We start from the raw sequence: 23,101 nt of genomic DNA, 5'->3' as shown, positions 1-23,101 counted from the left end.
CTGGGGAACAAAGGTAGATGCATCTACCTTAAGGGTAGATGCAAAGTGGGGGCATCTACCCTTAACTAGTGTAGGAGATAACAGTAATTTGTTCATCTATCCCTCCATTCAACAAGAATTTATGAAATGCCTACTATGTGCCATGTCCTTCTCTAGGCACTGAAGATAGAGCAATGAACAAAACAAGTCCTTGTTCTCATGGAGTAGGGAAGGAGAGATGCTAAGTACGTAGACAAATAGAAATATGTTAAGTGGTGATCAGTGCCATGAGAACAATGAGGCAGCATAGGAGAACAGAGGGTAGTGAGAACTAGGTAGGGTGCACAGGGAAGCCTTCTCTGAAGAGCAGAGACAACACGCATCTACCTGAAGGAAAAGAACCAGCAAGTGCAAAGGTCCTGAGGCAGAAATGTGATGGGTTCAAGGAGCCTGGAGCTAGAATCGTAAGGGGTAAGGTTAGAGGAGGATAGGAGTCACATCACAGAGACTGTGGAGGCCACTGTAAGGATTTGGGCTTTTACTCTGAGTCAAGAGCCAACGGGGGGTTTGGGGCAGAGGAATGACATGAGATTTATGCATTAAGAGGATCTATACTGGGCGCCTGGGTGGCTCAGTGGTTAAAAGCCTCTGTCTTCAGCTCAGGTCATGATCCCAGCGTCCTGGGATCAAGTCCCATGTCGGGCTCTCTGCTCTGTAGGGAGCCTGCTTCCTCTTCTCTCTCTGCCTGCCTCTCTGCCTACTTGTGATCTCTGTCTGTCAAATAAATAAATAAAATGTTTAAAAAAAAAAAAAAAAGAGGATCTATACTGGGGCGCCTGGCTGGCTCTGTGGGTTAAAGCCTCTGCCTTCAGCTCAGGTCATGATCCCAGGGTCCTGGGATCGAGCCCTGCATCGGGCTCTCTGCTCAGCAGGAAGCCTGCTTCCCCGTCTCTCTCTCTCTCTGCCTGCCTCTCTGCCTACTTGTAATCTCTGTCAAATAAAATAAATAAAGTCTTAAAAAAAAAAAAAAAGAGGATCTCTACTGTGTTGAGAGAATAGTGAAGGTAGAAAAGATGTAGATGGAAACAGAAAGAGATGTGAGAGATGACAGTAGGTTATTCCAAAGTGTTAGTCGTGGAAGCAGAGAAAACTGGTCAGATTCTGGATAGATTCTGAAGGAATAACAATGAGCTCTGCTGATGAACTGGATATAGGATGTGACAGAAAATGGAGGACACTATATAATCATAAATGAAACAGTCCAACAAGAAGAGAAAGCAATTGTAAGTATTTATGCACCCAATATGGGAGCACCCAAATACATAAAAGCAGTTAATAACAAACATAAAGGAAGTCATCAATAGTAATACAGTAACAGAAGGGGACGTTAGCCCTCACTTACACCAATGGACAGATCATCTAAACAGAAAGTCAATATGGAAACAGTGGCGTTGAATGACACATTGGACCAGATGGATTTAACAGATATATTCAGAACATTCCATCCTAAAACAGCAGAATACACATTCTTTTCAAGTGCACATGGAACATTCTCCAGAATACATTACATATTAGGCCACAAAACAAGCCTCAACAAATCAAAAGTATCTAAGTCCCACCATGCATCTTTTTTTTTTTTTTTAAAGATTTTATTTATTTATTTGACAGAGAGAGAGATCACAAGTGGGCAGAGAGGCAGGCAGAGATAGGGGGAAGCAGGCTCACTGCTGAGCAGGGAGCCAGATGCAGGGCCTGATCCTAGGACCCGGAGATCATGACCCAAGCTGAAGGTGAAGGCCCAACCCACTGAGCCACCCAGGTACCCCCCATGCATCTTTTTTTTTTTTTTTTTTTTTTTTTTTTTTTTTTAAGATTTTTATTTATTTATTTTACAGAGAGCGATCACAAGTAGGCAAAGAGGCAAGCAGAGAGAGAGAGGGGAGGAAGCAGGCTCCCTGCTGAGCAGAGAGCCCGATGCGGGACTCGATCCCAGGACCCTGAGATCATGACCTGAGCCGAAGGCAGCGGCTTAACCCACTGAGCCACCCAGGCACCCCCCATGCATCTTTTTAACCACAATATTATGCAACTAGAAATCAACCATAAGAAAAAAATCTGGAAAGATCACAAATATATGGAGATTAAATAACGTGCTACTAAACAATGAATAGGTCAACCAAGAAATCAAAAAGGATATCAAAAAATACATAGAGACATGAAAATTAAGACACACAATGGTCCAGGGATACCTAAGTGGCTCAGCCAGTTAAGCATACTCAGGCCATGATCTCAGAGTCCTGGGATCGAGCCCTGTGCACTGGGCTCCTTGCTCACTTGGGAACCTACTTCTCCCTCTGCCTGCTGCTCCCTCTGCTTGTGCTCCCTCTTTCCCACAAATAAATAAATAAAATATTCTAAAAAAAAAACAAAAACAAAAACAAAAAAACTCACAATGGTCCAAAATTGTTGGGATGCAACAAAAGCAATTCTAAGGAGATTTCTAGCAGTACAGGCCTACTTCAAGAAGCATGAAAAATCTCAAACCTTATACCTAAAGCTAGAGCTAGAAAAAGAAGAACAAACCCCCAAACCAATAGAAGGAAAGAAGGAAATAATAAAGATCAGAGCAGAAATAAATGAAATAGTAAAAATTAAATTTAAAAAAGGATAGATAGGGGTGCCTGGGTGGCTCAGTGAGTTAAGCCTCTGCCTTCAGCTCAGATCATGATCTCAGGGTCCTGGGATCGAGCCCTGCGTGGGGCTCTCTGCTCGGCAGAGGGCCGGTTCCCCTCCCACCTACTTGCGATATTTCCCTCTCTGTCAAGTAAATAAATAAAAATTTTAAAAATATATAGATCAATAAAACTAGGAGCTGGTTCTTTGAAAAGGTCAACAAAATTGATAAATCTTTAGCTAGACTCATTAAAAAAAAAAGAGGACTTAAATAAAATTGGAAATGAAAAAGGGAAAGTAACCAACACCACAAAAATACAAAAAATTATCAAAGAATATTATGAAAAATTATATACCAACAAATTGGACAATCCAGAAGATATGGGTAAATTCCTGGAGACACAACTGAATCAGAGAGAAGTAGAAAATTTGAACAGACTTATTACCAGCAATGAAATTGAATCAGTAATCAAAAAACTGTCAACAAACAAAAGTCCAGGACTGGATGCTCTTCAGGTGAATTCTACCAAACATTTCAAAAGAAATTAATTCCTATTCTTTCAAAGTATTCCAAAAAATAGAGGTGCCTGGGTGGCTCAGTCAGTTAAGTGTCTGCCTTTGGCTCAGGTCATGATCCCAGAGGCCTGGATTAAGCCCCACACTGGGCTCCCTCCTCAGTGGGAAGCCTGCTTCTCCCTCTTCTGCTCCCCTGGCTTGTTTTCTTCCTCTGTCAAAGAAGTAAATAAAATCTTTAAAAAAAAAAAAAGGCGCCTGGGTGGCTCAGTGGGTTAGGGTGCTGCCTTTGGCTCGGGTCATGATTTCGGGGTCCTGGGATTGAGTCCTGCATCAGGCTCTCTGCTCAGCAGGGGGTCTGCTTCCCTTCCTCTCTCTCTGTCTGCCTCTCTGCCTACTTGTGGTCTCTCTCTCAAATAAATAAATAAAATCTTTAAAAATAAATAAATAAAAGTTAAAAAAAAAAAAAAAGAAAAAAGTAGAAGAGGAAGGAATGCTTCCAAATTCATTGTATGAGGCCAGCTTCACCCTGATACCAAAACCTGACAAAGACACTACATAAAAAGAAAACTATAGGCCAGTAGTTCTGATGAATAGAGATGCAAAAGTAGTCCTCAACAAAATACAAGCAAACTGAATCTAACTAAAGAAATTATTCATCATGGTAAAGTGGGATTCATTCCTGGGTTGCAAGGGTGGTTCAATATTTGCAAATCTATCATGATATGTCATATCAATAAGAGAAAGGATAAAAAACATGATCATTGAATAAGCACAGAAAAAACATTTGACAAAGTACAACATTCACTCATGATAAAACCCCTCAACAACATAGGTATAGAGGGAAAATACCACAACATTATAAAGGCCATATATGAAAAACCCACAGTTAACAGCATGCTCAATAGGGAAAAACTGAAAGCTTTTTCCCTAAGGTCAGGAACTAGGTAAGGATGTCCACTCTCACAACTTTTATTCAACATCATACTGGAAGTCTTAGCCACTGCAATCAGACAAGAGAAAGGAATAAAAGGCATCCAAATTGGTAAGGAAGAAGTAAAATTTTCACTATTTGCAGATGACATGATAGTTATATATATAAACCCCTAAAAACTCCAAGAAACTACTAGAACTACCAATGAATTCAGTAAGGTCACAGAATACAAAATCAATGTACAGAAATCCATTGCATTTCTATGCACTAATTACGAAGCAGCAGAAAGAGAAATTAAGAAAACAATCCCACTTACAATTATACCCGAAGTAATAAAATACCCAAGAATAAACCTAATCAAAGAGGTAAAAGATATGTATTCTAAACTATAAAACACTGATGAAAGAAACTGAATATTACACGAAGAAATGGAAAGACATTCCATGCTCATGAACTGGATGAACAAATATTGTTAAAAAGTCTGTACTACCCAAACCAGTCTACAGATTTAATGCAATCCCTATCAAAATAGCAACAATATTTTTCAAAGAACTAGAACAAACAATCCTAAAATTTGTATGCAACCACAAAAGAACTCGAATAGCCAAAGCAATCCTGAAAAAGAAAAGCAAAGCTGGAGACATCATAATTCCAGACTTCGGGAAAAGCCTCTGCCTTCTGTTCAGGTCATGATCCCAGGGTTCTGGGATCAAGCCCCGCATCGGGCTCTCTGCTCAACAGGGAGCCTGCTTCCCACCCCCCTCTCTTTCTGCCTGCCTCTCTGCCTACTTGTGATCTCTGTCAAATAAATAAATAAAATCTAAAAAAAAAAAAAATTCCAGACTTCAAGTTATATTACAAAGCTGTAAATATCAAAACTGTATGGTACTGGCATAAAAACAGACAAGTAACAGGGTGCCTGTGTGGTGCAGTTGGTTGAGTGTCTGACTCTGGATTCTGGCTCAGGTCATGATCTCAGGGTCCTGTGACTGAGTCCCATGTCTGGCTCTGTGATCAGTGGAGGGTCTGCTTCAGAGTCTCTCTCCCTCCCTCTGCCCTCCCACTTATGCTTGCTCACTCTCTAAAATAAGTAAATATTTTTAAAAATAGACATATTGACCAATGGAACAGAAAAGAGAGCCCAGCAATAAACCCATAATTATATGGTCAATGAATCTTCAACAAAGGAGGCAAGAATATGCAATGGGAAAAACACGGCCTCTTCCACAAATGATGGTGGGAAAACTAGACAGCAACATGCAAAAGAACGCATCTGGACCACTTTCTTATACCATATAAAAAAATAAACTGAACACAGATCAAGGACCAAAATGTGAGGCTTAAAACCATAAAAATCTTAGAAGAGAGCACAGGCAATAATTTCTCTGACATCAGCTGGACCATTTTTCTAGCTATGTCTTCTGAGGCAAGGGAAACAAAAGCAAAAATAAGCTACTGGGACTACATCAAAATAAAAAGCTTCTGCACAGCAAGGAAACCATCAACAAAACTAAAAGGCAACCTACTGAATGGGAGAAAATATCTGCGAATGACATATCTCATAAAGTGTTAGTATCTAAAATATATAAAGAATGTATGCAACTCAACACCAAAAAAACCCCAAAATTGTTCAATTAAAAAATGGGCAGAAGACATGTCTTCTGCGAATAAGACATCCAGATGGGCAACAGATATATGAAGAAATGCTCAACATCACATCACCAGGGAAATACAAATCAAAACCACAATGAGTTACCACCTCACACCTCTCAGACTGGCTAAAAATAAAAAACACAAGAAACCAACAGGTGTTAGAGAGGATGTGGAGAAAAATGAAGCCTGTGCACTGTGCGTGGGAATGCAAACCAGTGCAGCCATTGCAGACAACACTATGGAGGTTCCTTAATAAATTAAAAATAGAACTACTGGGCACCGGATGGTTCAGTGAGTTAAACGGCTGCCTTTGGCCCAGGCCATGATTCCAGGGTCTTGGGATAGAGCCCCACATCAGGCTCCCTGCTCAGTAGGGAGTCTGCTTCTCCCTCTACCGCTTCCCCCTGCTTGAGCTCACTTTCTCTCTCTCAAATAAAATCTTTAAAAGTAATAAAAATAGAACTACATATGATCCAGTAATTCCACTATAGGGTATTTGCCCAAAGAATAGGTAAGCACTAATTCAAAAGGATATGTGCACCCTTATGTTTATAGCATTATCTACAATAGCCAAACTATGAAAGCAGCCCAGGTATCCACTGATAAATGGACAAAAAATTGTATACGTGAAAACTAATTTAACATTGTGTGTTCTTTATACTGGAATTAAAATTAAAAAGAAAGGGAAAGCAAGAAAATGGAAGTCAAGGTGAAGCAAGTGCAAAGAAGGGCCAGCAGGGATTTTAGCAAATTGAGGGCACCACAGAATTCATGTACCTGTACGCTCAGTGCCTGCATTCTTCCCTGCTAATGCAGATGCCTGTTTGGGCTCTTGGCTTCTCAGGAGGATGATGGGCAAGACTGAAGAGGAGGAAAGTCCAGGGAGGCAGCAAGGCTCAAAGGCAGCACTGAAGTTTGTCAAATGCAACAGCAAGAAGATCCTTGAGGATCTAGGTGTACTGGGCTTTGATCATGTAGTTGAGCCATGGGAGGCTTCTAAGAGCAGTGTGAGAGGGAAGAGCCTGATCTGGGAGGCTCCCCCTCCTCTAAGCTGGTGTCCCCTGCAGAAGGGGGAAGCTGCAGGCTGTGGCATCAGCCAAGTGGTGGCTTAGGTCTGAACTGTCTGCTGGACGTGAGTGGAGAGGTAGGATGACAAGTGGCCTGTGAAGGGAGAACTTTCAGTTCGGTGGCAAAAGAAACACAGGCGTAAGAGAGAGGAGTGTCAAATGATTTGGAGCTCTCAGATCTCAGCCAATAGTGTTGGTGACATGGCAGTCTAGGCCAGATGGTCTTTTGTGGGGCTTAGGTAGGGCAAGGAAACCAGGTTGGGGGTCCCTGTTGGGGTGACAGTGTCCCATGTGCTGGAAGAAGAGGCACCGGGGCCTGGTCTCCCTCCGCTGAGGGGGCTCAGCAGCCCTCTGATTCCTTTCAGCACCTCCTTTGGTTCCCCCTCCCTTCCTAGGCCCCAGGGTCTTTAGCCCATAGTTTGACAGCAACCTCAAGTTCTCCTGTTCATTTAGACCTCCTGCCCGGAGTCCCCCAAATCAGAGACCTCTAGCCAAGATCAGCGGAACCCAGATTTTTCCAAGTGAAGCTGGTGGCAAGAGCCACTGTGGGCTGTGTTCTTCTTGGTGGCTAACCTTGATCCTCTCCTGGGGCCCGGAACCCACAGAGCAAAGACAGCTTCCTAGCCAGAACCTCAGTTGGAGGAGTGCAAAGGGGCCCAGAGACCTCAGCGGGAGGAGAACCCAAGTACCTCACTCTCAAATTACGTCTTTAGCACTTCCCGGTCACCCCTGCTTACCTTTTCATCCCAACAAAGCACATACTGACTCCTCTTTCAATAAAGTTTTATTTTAAAACCCCTAGTGAAGATCTAAGAAGAAAATATAAAGTGCTTAGCTTTAGAGGTGGGGGAAGAGGAAAGGTACCCTGAGTTCACACCATTTGGACTTTTCCAGGTTAGTTCCTCAGAGATGAAAGAAGGTGTATCTCAAAATAAAAAAAAATAAAAAAAATAAAAAGAAAGAAAGAAAAAGTGGTGGGGTGGATAAAAATAACTGCTGAGTTCTCCACCAGCCAGGTACCTCGGCAGTTCAAGGACGTATCAATCAGAGGCAACCACTGAGAATTAGCACGAGGGAGGCAGGTCAACAGTGTGGAGAATGAGTCTCTTTCAAAGGAGATAGGAGGAAGAGAGGGGCAAGGAGGAAAGTGGGGCCCCCAGGCTCTGCAGCAGGGACAGAGAGGCTGCCTGTTCCTCTGGAGTCTCCTCCAGCAAATGTCGGGCAAAGGCCTGCTCCATCTGTGCCAGAAAAGGTGGGGAAGAGATGGTCATGAGCACAGCTGGGGAAGACACTACCCTAGGAGCATCTTTCCCTCCAGAGGCCCCTGCTTCTCCTGGAACACCCCACCCCCACCCCACCCCACCCCCACAGGCAGGCTTGGTCTCCCCCTCCTCTGAACTCACCTGCACTGTGATAAGACTCTTTGGGTTTGGGGTATGGCTGGGGCTGGGGCTCTCCTCCCAGAAATTCAGTGTCACCTGGAACTTGGGTGGGGGCCCGAGACCCTGGAAGTACCTGGCCAAGTCTGATGAAAGAGAAAGGGTCAAGGGTTGGAAGCAAGAAAGAGGAGAGAGAGGCCACAGGCAAGAGAAAGAGCGGTGACTGCAGAGCCGAATGGAGATCAGGGCTAGAACAGGAGCTGCAGGGTCATGAGGCTGTTTCCTCACACCAGAAGAAATGCCAGCAACTCTGCTGCTATTCACCCATATGCAAATAGGAAAGGGTGCCCCTTCTCCAAGTAAGAAGTGTTTGAAGGTAACTGGTTTTTAATACAGCCTGCAAAGCTCTCTGCTATAAGAGCTTAGAGTCCTCATAGCAGCAGCCTGGGCTGCTACCACACAGGGGCTCCCCTCTCTGTCACCTGCTCATAACCCCGCTACCAAGGACACCCATGGCCCTGGCACGCTCCTGCCCTGCATCCCCTATACTTCTGGCCCCTACTCCTAAGGTCAGATTACAGATTCAGAGATGAATGGAGGCAGGAAGTGGAACTGCAGGAGTGGATGGGAGAAGGCCAATCAGGGTTGCTGCCTAGGGTGGAGCAGGGCTGGTGTGGATAATGTGCACCAGCTCTCCCAAAGGTGTCAATGGTGTGTATGCAAGTATGGATGCCAGGGAAGGTCTGGGAACACACCTTTCCATTACTGTCAGGTGCCATGCGGGGGGCAGTCCCCGAGATGGGACTTGCCTGCTCAGCTCCACCTGTGCCTTATCTTCCAAGGCCTGGGCTGGGGAAGGGCAGCTGCCAGGCAGCTGCCAGGGCTGAGCACACAGCCCTCCAGGCTGTGCACTATGCAAGTACAGGATGCCATGCATGAGCTATAAGGAAGGATCTGCTGGAGGAAACAGGGTGGTGGCAGAGCCTACCAGGTCCAGTAGAGGGGAACTAAGGGGCAAGGGCAGGGACTCCGCTCAGCTGGAACAGCCTTACCTCTGCAGAAGTAGGTGGTTCGGAAGAGCTCCACGCACTCATTGCTGGGCAGCAGATGTGGGCCTGGACCGGGCGGTGCCTGGGGTGCGTTCCAGGAGACAGGGATAGGGCAGAGGCGCTGCACGAAGAGGCCCCGGGAGTTGCTGGCGACCAGGACTCCCCTCTCGATCTGGCTCAGCAGGCGCTGAGTAGGCTCCCTTGGGTCAGGCTTGGGAAAGACCACCTGCTCCATTCCGCACTGGGAGCCTGAGGGCTCAGCCACCAGGCGGCAGTCCAGGCTCTGCACCTGGGCTTCTCCCACCACACGCCCGCCATAGATGAAGGTGAGCAGCAGAGAGTAGTCTGCGGACAAAGAATCACCAGCTGCACCTGGCCTGCACCTGGCCTTCACCCTCGGGCTCTGCCTGGTCAGCACCAGGGCCTGAGGGGACCAGGAACGGCTCCTTGCAAATCCCACATCCTCATCTTGTGGGTGAGAAATATGAGGTCCAGAGAGGGAAACCAAGTGTGGGCTGGGGCCCTGCCTGCCCCTTCTGAGGTTAGAGAAGGCATCTTCCTCCTTATCCGCCCTCTTGCCAGCCCCACCAGCCAAGGAGCTTCCAGCCAGACTTTCCCATCACTCAGGAGGGGAGCTGATACACAAATGCCCAGAGGACTCAGGGGTTAATGCCCAGGGTCTTACAGTTTGTACGAAGGTCCCAGAGACTGGGGCTCTGCTTAACCCATGGGAATTCATGTCTCAAAGTGGATTTCCAGGGAACAGAGTGCATAGGGGGTACTTTGAGAGCTGAGCTGTTTGGAGTCTGGAGTCTGGTCTGGTGTACTGCCTAGAAACCAGTGCCTCTGTCGGGGTAAGGGGGGCCCAGTTTGCTACAAGCCCCGACAGATACAGTAATACATGCATGACTCCCGGGAGACAAGCTGGGGAGACAAGGAGCAGGGATGAGTCAGAAACGCCACACACCTGAGTCTGGAGGAGGCAGAAACTCCAATGACACCTGATCTCCTTGGAAAGGGGCGCCTTCAGTTGTGTCCGCACCTATCAGGAAAACAGAGGCATATGGTTCAGGATGGGAATGAGGAGTCCTTGGGCCAGAGGCTGTGGCATGGGGGTGACAAACAGAGGCAGGGGAGGTGGTACCTTCCTGAGGCTCAGGGCTGTTGCTGCTGCTGCTGCTGCTCCCAAAGTTTGAATGGCCTGTTCCCCCATTGGCCCCCACCTCCTCCTGCAGACACAGTGTCTATTGTTGGCCCACCTCTCACCTAATTACTGTCTGCCCCCTTCCCCATTTCCTCCCCAGTGCTTACATTTCTGAGGGGGTCCTCAAGCCAGGAGGGACTGAGCATACAGTTCTTTGTGGTGCACTCCTCCTCCTCCTTCTCAGAGGACACAAAACTGTGACATCGCTTTGATGGTGACTTCTGGGTCCCTGGCTGGGCTGTGGAATATCGTGGAGGGAGAGACAAATGTCAGAGTCTTTTCAATTTTTTTTTTAAAGATTTTATTTATTTATTTGACAGAGAGAGAAGTCACAAGTAGAGCTGCAGGCAGAGAGAAAGGGGGAAGCAGGCTCCCAGGACCCTGAGATCATGATTTGAGCCGAAGGCAGAGGCTTAACCCACTGAGCCACCCAGGCGCCCCAAGAGTCAGAGTCTTAACTGTGGACAGAGAGTAGGACAGGAGGCAGTGAAAGGATGGGGAGGACCAGGCAGGGGAACCCGGGCAACAGCTCCCAAGTACAGAGACAGGCAGGACTCTAAGTGAGGAACCTGCAGAGAGGCCCAGCACCCTCCCAGAAGGCTCCCATCTCCATCCTCCCCTAGTCCACAGTCTGCTGTTTCTAGAAGTGGCCGTGCAAGGGGACACAAGGGGACACCCACCGGAACAGGTCCCTGATGGTGGCAGCAGCCGGTACACCTTGTAGGGCTCAGCACCATCCCTATGGCCGCTCTCAGGAACCTCCTCAAATTCAGGACTCTTGTTGAGGGCACAGCGCAGACGTGTCTTCCAGATGGCAGGGCCTTCTGTGTCCCCTTCCTTGTACTTCCCCTTAAACATCGCCCATGCCTTCAAGACACAGGAAGTAAAGCAGAGGCAGCATGTCACACACCCCACTCCCCGGTAGAGGCGGGCAGCGACTTTGGGGTTGCACCGCCTGAGCACATGCACAGAAGAGCCAGTGTTCAGGTTTATGCTGCCTCCAAATCCTTCACAGCTTCCGCGCTTTCACTTTGTATCGGATTGTGTCCACACTGCTGGTTCTACCCTCCCACCTCCCCTTTCTCTGCAACCCAGGCCAACACAAGCCCTGGAAGGTGGGAGTTTCCGTGTACAGGCCACCCTTGGGGCGGGGTGGGGTGGGGGGGCTAGTTTCTGAGCACTTTCACCTTGAAGAAAGCGGCATCCTGGTCCTCCCGGAAGTCCTGCTTGCCCGCGTGCTTCCAGGGGATCCGGAACATGGTCTTGGCGGCATCCTCCCAGCACACCCCGGGGAACTGCCCGCTCTCCACTTGCTCTACCACCCAGTTCCGCAGCTTTCGGGTGCAGCGTGCCCTGCCTGATGCCATCCTGGGTACAAGAGTCACACGCAGGCAGCATCAGTGGAACCGACGCCGTGGGAGGGCACATCTGCCAAGGTCCTCACAAATAGGGTTGGTTCCTGCAAGGGCCCTCAAGGATCCCATTCATCTATTGTCTGTAGACATTTCTCAAAATTCTGGGGCCAAATTGTGTCGTTTCTCCCTTCACTAGTAATGATAAAGAAAATACATCCCTTTTAACATCTCAAGCTATGACATCTGGAAGGAAATCTTACGTGTTGATCTTAGTTTTAAGACTTTTGAGGAATCGGCTGCCTGCAGAGAACTCCCTTGGTGTGGCTAACGGGAAGAGGCCTGGTCTCTACCCAAGCATCAGCAGAGGTAGTTTCGGCATCTGAGATAACCCCATTGATCGCTCACCCGCCACCCCCATAACCTAAGTTGACCCCACCAACCCTTCCCCTCTGCTAGCCTCTGGGGTAGGTGGGGCAAGGCTTCGGCGGAAGTGGGCAGGGCCAGAAGGCAAGAAAACAAACAGGGGCCGCTCACTTCCATCCCGGGTTGAGAATTCTCTCCTCAACAACCTAGCAGCAGGGTCTCCTGTCCTTTGCCTCTAGAGCTGGGAACACTGGCCCCAGGTCAGTCTCTCACTCAGGCCAAACCGCCCCGCGTTCTATTTCACAGGCCACTTGTACAGTCCTGTTCCGCGCAGGGGCCCCAGGAGCTCCTGCCCCCCACCTCCCGCCTCCGATCCGATCCGGCCCGGCCTTCCAGCTCTAGACCAGGCTGGCGTCCACTCTCCCATCTTACCTGCGCGGCTCGCTGGCTGTTCCAGGATGCAGCTAGCTGCCCTCGACTCAGCAGCCGTCCAGCCAGCGTCCTGATTTCTCCGCCCCTTCCTACAGTCCCCACCCTAAGTTTCAGTTCTCCTCCAGGCAGGGCTGCTTCTCAGAAATCACGTGGTCCAAGCTGCAGGGCAACCGCGTGCCACCAGGAGGCAGCAAGCATCTGAGGACTTCACTGTTGAAATTCCACTGTTGGTACACCGCAGGGCCCCTCCCCCTCAAGCTAATTTCCATACCTTCCCACCCCCTTAGCTACTCCCTGATCTCTGCGCCACTGCTGCTTGCTGCTGGCGGCGAAGGTTGTGGAGTCTGGCTGAGGCCTCTGGCTGGCTCTATACCACCCACGCTTCTACGTTTCCCTCCTCATGCCTGCCTGGTGCCTGGTAGGTGACCTCAGATACCAGTCGAATTGGATGAAGGAACAAAGAAGGCTGCAGAGGAGAAAGCCCAGGCAGAGTGGCTGACTGGGGAGGGCCTCCTTGGCCATTCAAGGTGTTAATTCCTTCCCGGCCCAGAGTCCAAGGAGGGTCAGGCGGTGGGCTGCAGGCGACCCTTGCAGCAAAGCTCTCAGTTCACCCACCCTCTCTCCCTGTGCCCCAGATGGTGGGGCCAGAAGAAGGACCACCAAAAAGCCTGGGCAAGGAGATGCTTCTTTATTGGTGCTGGAGTTGTTCCTCAGGAGGCTGGGCCTCGAGACCCTCAGGAGGATCCTTGCCCTTGGCTACTTCCTCCTGCGAGGGATACTGTGTCCCAAGGGCACTTCTTCCATCAGCTTCTGCAGAAGGAGAGAGAAAAGGATGCCACTGGAAGCCTAGGGCTCAAACACAGGCTGGACAGGGACTTCTAGAGCATGGGTCAGAGGTGAGGCTGGAGGGGAGGCTTTACCTTTAATAGACGGGCATGGTAGGCAACAGGGTCCTCCCCGGCAATGGGCTGTGGGCGCACATGAAGGTAGCGCTCCACAGCAGTCTCCAGCTCCTCTACCTCATACAGGGTGGCGGGATCCAGCGAGTGGGCATTAATGAGGCTCACAAGATATTCTTTGTAGTGTGCCCTGGGGAGAGGACAGGGTGGAATCATCGTTCTTCTGTTTGGCTAATATCGAGCCAGGGTACCCTGTACATTGCCAGTCACTGACACACTCACACGAACGAGACTGACAACTCTTGCCACTTACACGGGTAGGCACCGTGTCTCTGCACACGCTGCTGGCTCCTACCTAGCCACATCCTTGCCAGAGAGCCCCCCTCTTGCTTCCCCTGCAGGACCCACTATTCAGGAGACCCCCTTCACTCTCCAGGCGTAACCTCCCCAACACTATGCTCCATGCTATGCCTGACACTCACTGGCAGAGGCCAGCATGGCCAGCTGGAGTCTCCTTGCCACAAGCTTCATCTCGGAACCCGTTGGGAACCTCTTTCTGCTCCATCACCCGGCAGCCACCTAAGGATAAGGGAAGGAAGGGATCCTTGTGCTGGGAGGAGGTCACTAACCACGAAGCCTCCAGAGAACTGGGTTATCAACAGAGGCAGCACAGGCCAAGCTTGGACCACACACCTGAGCCTCCCCTTTACCCACAACACAGTGGGAGCCCAGCCTGCCCTCACCCGCCTCCCAGGCTTGTCCCAACACTCACCGCCAGGTACTGCCCGGGCCCCCGCTGGGGGCTCTGTGTTGAACATGACATTATTGTCCTAAGGAGGGGCAGATGGATGGGCGTTAGGTTCCCCTTGATGCCAGCCCTCCTGCATTGCCCAGCAGAGAGCCTTTCCGTTCTTGCCCCCCAGGGCCCTGCCTCCCACCCTGGGCAATCTGCGCACCCAACCAGGCTGGCCAGCCCTGACCTGTAGCAGCTTCTGGAGCCGGAGAGCAGTCCAGTCCCGCAGGTAGAAGAGGCAGTCTCGTGGGTGGTGGCCATGCAGGGACTTTTTCACCCTGCAGTTAGGGTCTGGACATTTCTGGCAGAAACCCAGATGGGAGAGGGAAAGTTGGAGACGGTTGGGGTCCTGGCTTCTCAGAACCCCTGCATGAGGGGTATAGGGATGGGGGAAGATGGAGACATTGGGAGGGTCTGAGGCAAGCAGAAAGGGGGAGGGGACAGAGAGGTGCTTTACACCCCACTGGCCTTCTCTTCCCCTAGGCTATTCCTCCATGCCTTTGCCCCCCCCGCCCCCACCCGACGGCAGTGGCCCACTCTCCTGTTCCTTTCCTTCCCATCTCCAGGCTCACATTCTTGGCGTAAAAGGCATTGTAGCAGCCACTGCAGAACTGGTGGCGGCACTGGGTGCAGTGAAAGTGCATGCAGCCTCCTCGGGCCAATGCGTACGAGAACTTGCACTTGGGGCAGTCTGCAAAGGACAGCAGGTCAGGGCTGGGGCTGCCACTGCTCCTCTAGGCTCTTAGGATGAGAGGCTGGCAGTGACAAATGACCGGGCAAACAGGCCTCACAGTCCGCCCTTACCAATGCCATTCTCCTGAAGATACATGGCTAGGCCCTGGGCCTGGTATTCTGGGTCATTGGTGCGTTTCCAGTTCTGGAAATCCTCACAGCTCCGGCCTCGGTGCTGCTCCTCCCACTGCAGGAGGGAAAGCAAACTTCACCTGAAAATTCCACCCTAGGCCCTTCCTGAGGGCCCCACCTGTCATACCTAGTGCTCTCTGGCTGTGTTTATGGCACTATCCTTCACCATTGGCCAGCCTCGGTTCTTTCACGTCCTCGTACTGGCACATATTCACTGGCAGTTCTTCGGTCCACCCCCCAAGCCTATCTCAGTGCCGTTCCTTTCTCTTTATCCCTACTGTGGCCATGCTACTCCAAGCCAGGTCAGGTCTGGCCTCTGTTCCCATTGTCTCTGCCTCCACCCCTGCTGGCCTGCGATGCAGGCTCCACCTGGTGGCCAAGATGCCTTGGAGAGTATAAGGCAGGCAGCTTCCACAGCACTGGGAGTGTTCAAGCTTCAAGATTTAGTGGAAGGGTCTCAGATGGTCATTTTGTTATTACTGTTTTGTAATACAGATATCACTTTTTGGTATCCATCATTAAACTTTTTAGAGTATGTGCTGCCAAAATGAGCGCTCAAATATTAAACTTCTTAAAAGGCAAATGAGATAGTATCACCCCTTGCTTAGTCTTAGAATAAAAGGCAAATACCTTCCTCACTCGGCCTCAAGGACTCTCCTGATCTGTCAGCTAGCTCCTCTCCGACCGCCTGCCACTCTCTCCCTTGCTCTTGGGGCTCCAGCCACACAATTCTGACTTTGGCCTTTCCATGTGTTGTTCTTTCTGGCCCGAATATCTTTTGCAAAGTTGGCTTCTTCTTAACTTTCAGGCCTGAGCTTAAATTAAACCATTTTTAGAGAGGACTTGTCTGACTTCTCTATCCTACGTAGGTCCGTTCCATTATTCCTAATCTCAAATTCCTGTGTTTTCTTTACAGAACTTATACACGTGTATTTATGCTCTCTCCCTCCCATACTCCCTTCCCCTCCTTCCTCCTCACCTTTCCTTCCTTCCCTCCCTCCCTCTCCCTTCCTTCCTCCGTTTCCTCACCTTTCACCCTCCTTCCCCCTCAGCCTCCCTCTCTCCCTCCGTCCCTCCCTCCTTTCCTGACTGTCTGCAGGCTCCTTGAGGCCAGAGCTCATGTCTGTTCCATGCTTTGATATACCCTGAGTCTGATGTAGTATATGCCAGTAGCTTAGCAAGTTCTTTCTGAAAGGATCAATGTGCCTCACCTGGCGCTTACAGCGCACACAGAAGGTCTGGTGACACTGGGGACACGTTGCCTCCAGCTGCTCCCGTTCATATATGAAGCCAAAGGAGCACTGTAGGTACAAGAGCATAAAGCTATATGAGACCTGATCTGGCACCCTGCCCTCCTCCACCTCCAGTCAGCTCCCCCGGGCAGGCCACTTACCTGAGCACACCACAAGAACTTGGGGTCCCGCATAAGCACACCCTCAGTTAGCTTCTTGTGAAACAGTGCATAGGCATCTGGCTCTAGGCTCTCCCGCAGCTGGGGATAGGAGGCAGAAGTGGTGGGTGTGCAGGGTTCCTGTTCAAAGCCCAGGGCACCCCGAGTCCTAAGGACTGCAGTACCTGGATGTCAAGGGTAGAGAAGTAGCTGAGCAGCTGCGTGTCATCAGTGAGGTCGGGGCGGCCACAGGCGGGGCACACCATGTCAGTGATGTGCTTCTCCTTCAAGGCGATGGTGAAGTGCTGGCGGAAGCAGTCAGGGCAGATGGTGCACTCACAGGAAGTCAGGGCCTGCATCTGCAGGGAGAGGCCAAAAGAGGAGGAGGTCTGAAGCCATGGCTGCCAGCCGGGGTGGGGGGCAGTAGCCAGGGGTCCACTGAGAAACCCGAGTCTAACGAACGACTGCCAAGGTAGCAACTTCCAACAAGTGCCTGGCAGGCAACTTAAGTGTCTAAAGACCCTCACAGAAAAAAACAGTGGTGAGGCCCATAGTAAACGGAAGAGTGCTCTCAGGAAGGTATTTGCATCCAATTTAGAAGCAAACAAATAACATCCCTGAACTGACAAAACTCTAGAGATGGGGGGCGCCTGCCTTTGCCTTGGTTCATGATCCCGGGATCCTGGGATCGAGTTTCGCATTGGGCTCCCTGCTCAGTGGGGAGCCTGCTTCTCCTTCTCTCTCTGCTGCTCCCCTTGCTTCTGTGCTCTGACAAATAAATAAAGTCTTTAAAACAAACAAAGTATAGTGAGGGAGAACAGACTAGTAGTTGTCAGGTGACAGGAGGAAGGGAAGAAAGTTGCAACTATAAAAGGGCTGCATGAGGGGGATCCTTTGAGGTGATGGGACAATCCGTATCTTGTTGGTTACATGAACCTATACGCGGAATGAAATAGCACAGCGCCACATACCATGTGAAAAATGAACAAGGTCTGCAGTCTGGCTCACAAGGTACCAGTGTTTATTTCCTGGTCTTGATACTGTATAGTAATTACAGAAGATGCTACCATTGGGAAGAGGTGGGTAAAGAGCACACAGGACCCTATACTATTTTTACAACTTCTGAGAATCTACAACTATTTTAAAATAAAAAGTAGAAAACAAAACACAACTCAACATGTACAGAGCCAGTTTAACTAAATGGGAGTGTATTTGCCCCAAGAATTGCTACTTCTGGCCTAGAGTAAGCAGGGGCTTGGGAGATAAGAGGGGCCTGCTCCTACCAAATGGATATTTGATGATGACATTGAAGAATTCCTGGTTATTTTTTTTGGTGTGCCAATGGTATTTGTAGCTGTGTTTTCAAAGACTTACCTTTCAGAGATACACACTCAAGTGTTTACAGGCTGACTACATGCTGCCTAAGATCTGCTTCAAAGTAATTTTGTGTGTGTGTGTGTGTAGATGGAATAAAGACTGGTTAAATCCTGGTGACTGCAAAAGTGTGGTAATGAATATGTAGGAGTTGGGGGGACATGGAGGAAGAAAGCTGACATTTTGTGCTTGTAATGTTCCATAGTGGAATTGTAAAAATAATGGGGGCAGGAGGTGTCCCCACCTTCCTTCCAGACACTTCCTTCCAGACACATCCTTCTGGACACTGTCTGGAGCACGTGGGCAATTGCAGAGCAAAAGACAGGGCTGGAGACGGGGGCTGGCACGGAGCAGGGCCCAAAGGGAAGAGAGTCATGCGAAGGCCAGGTGCAGAGGGGACAGGCTTACCCTATTGCGGGGCAGGGCCCAGCCGCACACAGCACACTCCTGTGCAAGCAAGCGGCGCAGAAATGCCCGGTCCTGGCTGTGCCTCACAGCTTCCACTACGTCCCCCAGCTCGTAATTCCTGGGTGTCTCCTGCAGCAACGACAGTGCCAACTCTGCCCGGCCCCAGCTGGGGAGTGCATAGACTGCCAAAAGCCGCCTAACCAGACTCTGCAATGTGATTCAGGGGGAGGGGGAAGACGTGGCTGTCACACCCCAAGAATCCTACCCTTCGGCCCTCCCCCTGCTCCTCCAAGTGGATTATCCTCCCGGCACCTGCTTATCTGGCCCATCCCAGGAAAGGGTGGGATCAGGGCCCTTGTCCCAGAGGCGCTGATGGAAGGGCTCCAGGCGCTGGCGCTGGAGCTCTGTCAGGGCCCGAGCCACATCACCACCATGTTGGAACAATGCTTGAAGAGATCCCTCTTCAGGCCCAAAGCCCAGCGACCTGAGCTCCTGCACCTGAGAATTGGGGGTAGAGAGGAGTGAAGAGGGAAATGGCAGGCAAAAGAGTGTAAGAAGCTCCGAGACCCACAGTCCTCAACCCCCTCCCCCACCAGCACTGCTGGTACCTTCCTCCGCCGGGCCCTCACACACTCTTCCACAGCTTCGTCAACATTGCCATGCCGATCCAGCCAGGCTTTCCGGGCCTCCTGACAGGAAAAGGCACCCAGCCCCGGGTCCTGCTGTCCAGCCAGCTCGGCCACCATCTCCAGCACGTAGGGCAACTCTGAGCGCAACCACTGCAGGGGCACTTCGGTGCCTGAGTACTGTAGAGCTGAGAAGACCTCCTCTGGACAGGCACCTGCAGCTTCCCCTTCCTAAGGCACAGTCCCACCCCGACAGATGGCCCATCAGGAAGGGCACCCTCCACCCACTCTCTGCCCGAACCAAAATGCTGACAATGGTTAGACGTATGGATCATGTGAGTAGTGTATGGCATGGCACTGGTCATGTGGGAAGTAAGAGGCAGCTGCCACTAACAACATCAAGTTTTACAAGAACTTGTATTAATCTACGGTGGCCTTTCCTTTTCATGACTAGCTCAACCCTACCTCCTTCCAGGCCTAAATGCTTACCCGGATCTTGGTCACTAGTTGGAGACCTTCTTCCCGCATCTTGTCTTGGCGCTGCTTCTCGGGGTCCACACAGGAACTGGGAAGGGGGGCACTGAGGCGTCGTGTAGGCCCTGGCTCAGGGAGTCCCTCTTCCAGTGAGCAGGCATGGGGCCAGGGAGCATGCTGTATGGGGATGGGGCTGCTGGTCCGGTTGCACATGGCACACACCCAGCCAGGGCCCGAGTTGCAGAAGGTACAGTGAATACAGTACCAGACTGGAGTCTGGGCAGAAGAGAGCAAAGTATCCCCCTGCTGGGAAGGCAAAAAGAATTATCCAATTGAAAGCTGGCTGAGGCTCAAGATGGAAAGATAAGAGAGCTGGCGGGGGGCGGGGGGGGGGGAGACGCAGAGAAACTGAAGGAAACAGGAGATGAAGTAGAGAATGGCCTGTGGTAACAGATGCAAATAAAGAGATGGGAAGGCCAGGAACAGGTTACCTGAAGGGGCTGCAGGCAAATGTCAGTATCCCGAGAATCCACCACCAAGCTAGGAGGCTGAGCCAGCCGAGGTCTCTCACAGATGGCACATAGCACAGCTGCCGCCTCATTCTCAAAGGTGCAGCTCTGGCAGGCCCAACGACCCCGTGCAAGCTCAGATTCTAGGCCCCCAGCTCCTTGGGAACCCTCAATCCCCAGCCCCAACCCCTTACAGCCTCGGGGTCGATCACAGGCCACACAGAGGACTGCCCAAGATTCATTTAGCATGGCACAGGCAGCACAGTGCCAGGGCAAACGGGCATTTGTGGGATCAGGGGAAGCTTTCAGGGGAAGCATAAGAGAGCTATCTCCCAGGGTCAGCACGGAGGTTGACTGGGTCCGTGATTGAGCTGACGCAGGTAAGCTGTAATGAAAAAGCAGAGGTCTGTTGGGGGCGCCCTGGTGCCCGGGTCCCTTATTCCCAGGCATCCCTCATTCTCTGTGGGGAAACACAGACCCCGTCCTTTGTATGTATTGTTCTGTCTGGAACACACCATACCCATAGCCTGTTTAATATTTAATTACATCTTAAAGTTCACATCTTGCTGATAGAGATCCTTAATGTTGGGCCTAACCCATACTAGGTGCTTAGAAATCCTACTGATTGGGGGCATGCTTGGCTCAGTTGGTTAAGCATCTGCCTCTGGCTCAGGTCGTGATCCCAGAGTCCTGGGATCGAGTCCTGCATCAGACTTCCTGCTCCTCAGGGAGTCTACCATTCCTCTGCCTCTCCTCCCACTGATTCTCTTAATCTCTCTCTCTGCCAAATAAATAAAATCTTTTTTTAAAAAAAAGAAAAGAAAGAAATCCTACTGATTGAACAGATCCTTTAGGCTAGGTTCCTCCTCTTCCTATTTGCACAACATATTAATCTATCTTGCTATGACTAATACTTGCTTTAAATGTATGTCTGTGACCTCTTGGAGGGCAATAACTGCCTGCGTGTCTTCTATGAAACAATCTTTATTTATTTATTTTAAAAAGGTTTTATTTACTTATTTGTCAGAGAGATAGAGTACAGGCAGAGGCAGAGGGAGAAGCAGGCTCCCTGCAGAGCAAGGAGCCTGATATGGGACTCAATCCTAGGACAATGACCTGAGCCGAAGGCAGCTGCTTAACCGACTGGGCCACCCAGGCATTTAGCATAAAAACTGACACAGAGTAGATATTCAAGTTACTGTAAGTTCTCTCAACTTCACTCCCACCCAGAAGAGAAGATCTCTCACCTGGGGGTCAGGCAGGTGGCCTGGGGGGCCCCAGGCAGGGTCTGACGGAGGTGATGGGCACGGGATGGGTGTCCATGGAACAGGCGATCACAAGCTGGGCACAAGGCCTGTTTACAGGCTGAGCAGTGCAGTATGCCTGGGGCAGAGCCACAGAGGAAGCAGGGACCAGGAGTGGAGCCTGAAAAATAGGAGAGAAAAAAATTGAACATCTTTCTGAAAAAGACCAAGTTACATCTGAATTTGCTGTGGGAGGGAATAAATCACAGACTACTTTTCAACATACCCAGACCCAAGGAAGCAATTTTAATCTCTTTTAAAAGGCAAGAAGATACACAGAGTAGGGCCCCAAATTTCCATTAGTTTGGTCTACTAGAAACTGCCCCACCCCCCATTACAGGACAAATAATACCTGGGGCAGAGGGTGTGGTGAGGGGGCCAGGAGCAATTTCTCTCAATAAGGGGGCAAACTCTGAGAGCTGCAGTATCTGAGAAGAAAAGGACAGGGCAAGGGTTTGGGGACACACAGTCCCACAACCCCTGTCCCCTTTGGTCATCAGGTCTTAGAGCCCTATCCCTACCTTGCTTACATCATCCTCAACCTTGTCTTCCAGCAGCTGCTCCAGGGCTTGTTGTCTTGGGTGAGTATTCTGCAAACAAGGTAAAAAGAGTTTCCATCTGGAGTCCTAGGACAAGGCCCGCCCTCAAAGCCATGGTCTCCCAGCATCCACAGCAAGAACAGTATGGGGAGTTCCCAGGTTGCTATGGGGACTAAGCCCATGGCAGTAGCATGAGGTCCCCAGCCTGCCTTTGGGAGTGAGGCTGGGCTCCCCAGACCTGGTATTTAAGTCCTCAGGACTACAGACACTGCAACATCTCACCTGTAACAGCAGGCTGAGCTCTGTCCGAAGCAGCAGCACTTCCAGTGTGACTGCAGCCACCTGGTGCTCATCGGGCTCCTCCTGCCCCTCAGGGAAACTCAATCCATCTGGTTGCTCCTCTGTGTAGCCATACAATCGCAGAACGTCCCGGCCCCCCTACCACACATTCAAACCAGTCACAACCCACCAGGCCCCCTTCCCAAAAGGTGTTGGGGCACAGCCTCCGGCCCTTTCTAGCCAACCCCCCAGCCCAGGCTAAGTCTCCTTCTCCCACAAGGGGCCCAGGGGGGGCTTCACCTGCACAGCATCCACTGTACTGCGAAAGACAGGGTTATTAAACTTGACCCCGCGCCAGTACCGGGGCCGCTGAGGGCTGAGGAGGTTGCGGCCATATTTCTCCAGGATGTTCAGGGCCGTGGACAGGGTGTTGAGGTAGTTTCGGGGCTGAGAGCAGTCAGAGAGCGGAGAGCTGTGAGCCCCGCCCTGGGCTCCCGTCCTCCAGTCCCCCTCCCGAGCCGGGCCGGGCCTCACCTCCCCATGAGCATTGCAGCGGACCAGGCGTGAGGCGTTCAGCAGCAGGTAGCGGGCTGCTGGCGGCAGGGATGTGACCAATAGCGGCTGCAGCTGCTCCATGGAAAACACCTGCCCCGAATCTTTCCTCAGGGCGCTCGTCAGCTCCTCACGGGCAGCCTGGAAGGCCCGCTCCTCCTCCTCCCCCGGCATCCTGAGACAGGAGTCAGCCCCAGCCCCGTCGTCCGCCGGGACCTGGCGCAGGCTGTGCGCGGCCTGAGCGCCACCCCTCCCGCCTGGTGTCCGGCTTCGCGGCCCGACTCGGTCGGCAAAGCCGCCCCAGGTCACTCGGGCCACGGTCAGTCTTCGGCCCCGGGCCCCGCGCCAGGGTTAGCCGGGAACAGGAAGTACTGGCAAAGAGGGCGGGATTGCGACCTAGTTTCAGGGGAAGGGGAGGGCTTTAAGGTTTGGCCAGGGTGGGGTCAGGAAATCAGGAGGCGTGGCCAAGAGGGAAGCCAGGGCCCAGCC

At 50.9% G+C, this 23,101-nt stretch overlaps 2 protein-coding genes across 6 annotated transcripts; both read right to left on the bottom strand.

Moving 5' to 3' along the window:
- Positions 1 to 7,585: 7,585 nt before the first annotated feature.
- On the bottom strand, positions 7,586 to 13,127 carry IRF9 (interferon regulatory factor 9). 2 transcript variants are annotated; one of them, XM_004755259.3, is made up of 9 exons: positions 12,602 to 13,127; positions 11,639 to 11,819; positions 11,132 to 11,318; positions 10,559 to 10,689; positions 10,392 to 10,476; positions 10,215 to 10,289; positions 9,251 to 9,592; positions 8,223 to 8,344; positions 7,586 to 8,057 (listed from the first exon to the last, which is right to left on the bottom strand). In XM_004755259.3, the coding sequence occupies exons 2-9, from the start codon at positions 11,816 to 11,818 to the stop codon at positions 7,929 to 7,931; spliced, it is 1,251 nt and encodes a 416-aa protein (XP_004755316.1). In that variant the 5' UTR covers position 11,819; positions 12,602 to 13,127; the 3' UTR covers positions 7,586 to 7,928. The 2 variants fall into 2 exon arrangements, with proteins under 2 accessions (XP_004755316.1, XP_044923785.1); XM_045067850.1 differs by lacking the exon at positions 8,223 to 8,344.
- A 140-nt stretch (positions 13,128 to 13,267) lies between these two features.
- Positions 13,268 to 23,030, bottom strand: RNF31 (ring finger protein 31). Of its 4 annotated transcripts, none has more exons than XM_004755254.3 (21): positions 22,595 to 23,028; positions 22,361 to 22,507; positions 22,064 to 22,219; positions 21,773 to 21,832; positions 21,595 to 21,670; positions 21,186 to 21,363; positions 19,921 to 20,323; positions 19,445 to 19,735; positions 18,938 to 19,186; positions 18,642 to 18,827; positions 18,330 to 18,536; positions 16,733 to 16,906; positions 16,551 to 16,649; positions 16,369 to 16,458; positions 15,098 to 15,212; positions 14,866 to 14,984; positions 14,481 to 14,594; positions 14,273 to 14,330; positions 13,983 to 14,079; positions 13,522 to 13,690; positions 13,268 to 13,411 (listed from the first exon to the last, which is right to left on the bottom strand). In XM_004755254.3, the coding sequence occupies exons 1-21, from the start codon at positions 22,784 to 22,786 to the stop codon at positions 13,358 to 13,360; spliced, it is 3,234 nt and encodes a 1,077-aa protein (XP_004755311.1). In that variant the 5' UTR covers positions 22,787 to 23,028; the 3' UTR covers positions 13,268 to 13,357. The 4 variants fall into 4 exon arrangements, with proteins under 4 accessions (XP_004755311.1, XP_004755310.1, XP_044923782.1 ...); XM_004755253.3 differs by having other exon boundaries at positions 21,764 to 21,832; positions 22,595 to 23,027; XM_045067847.1 differs by lacking the exon at positions 18,330 to 18,536 and having other exon boundaries at positions 21,764 to 21,832; positions 22,595 to 23,029.
- Between the last annotated feature and the right edge of the window lie 71 nt (positions 23,031 to 23,101).

This window comes from Mustela putorius, unplaced genomic scaffold, assembly GCF_011764305.1.
Source record: "Mustela putorius furo isolate JIRA1106 unplaced genomic scaffold, ASM1176430v1.1 tig00003898_pilon_pilon_pilon, whole genome shotgun sequence".
In the NCBI taxonomy this organism is placed as follows: Eukaryota; Metazoa; Chordata; class Mammalia; order Carnivora; family Mustelidae; genus Mustela; species Mustela putorius.
The sequence above is the reverse complement of the archived record's forward strand: the minus strand, read 5'-3'. Positions and strand labels throughout refer to the sequence as shown.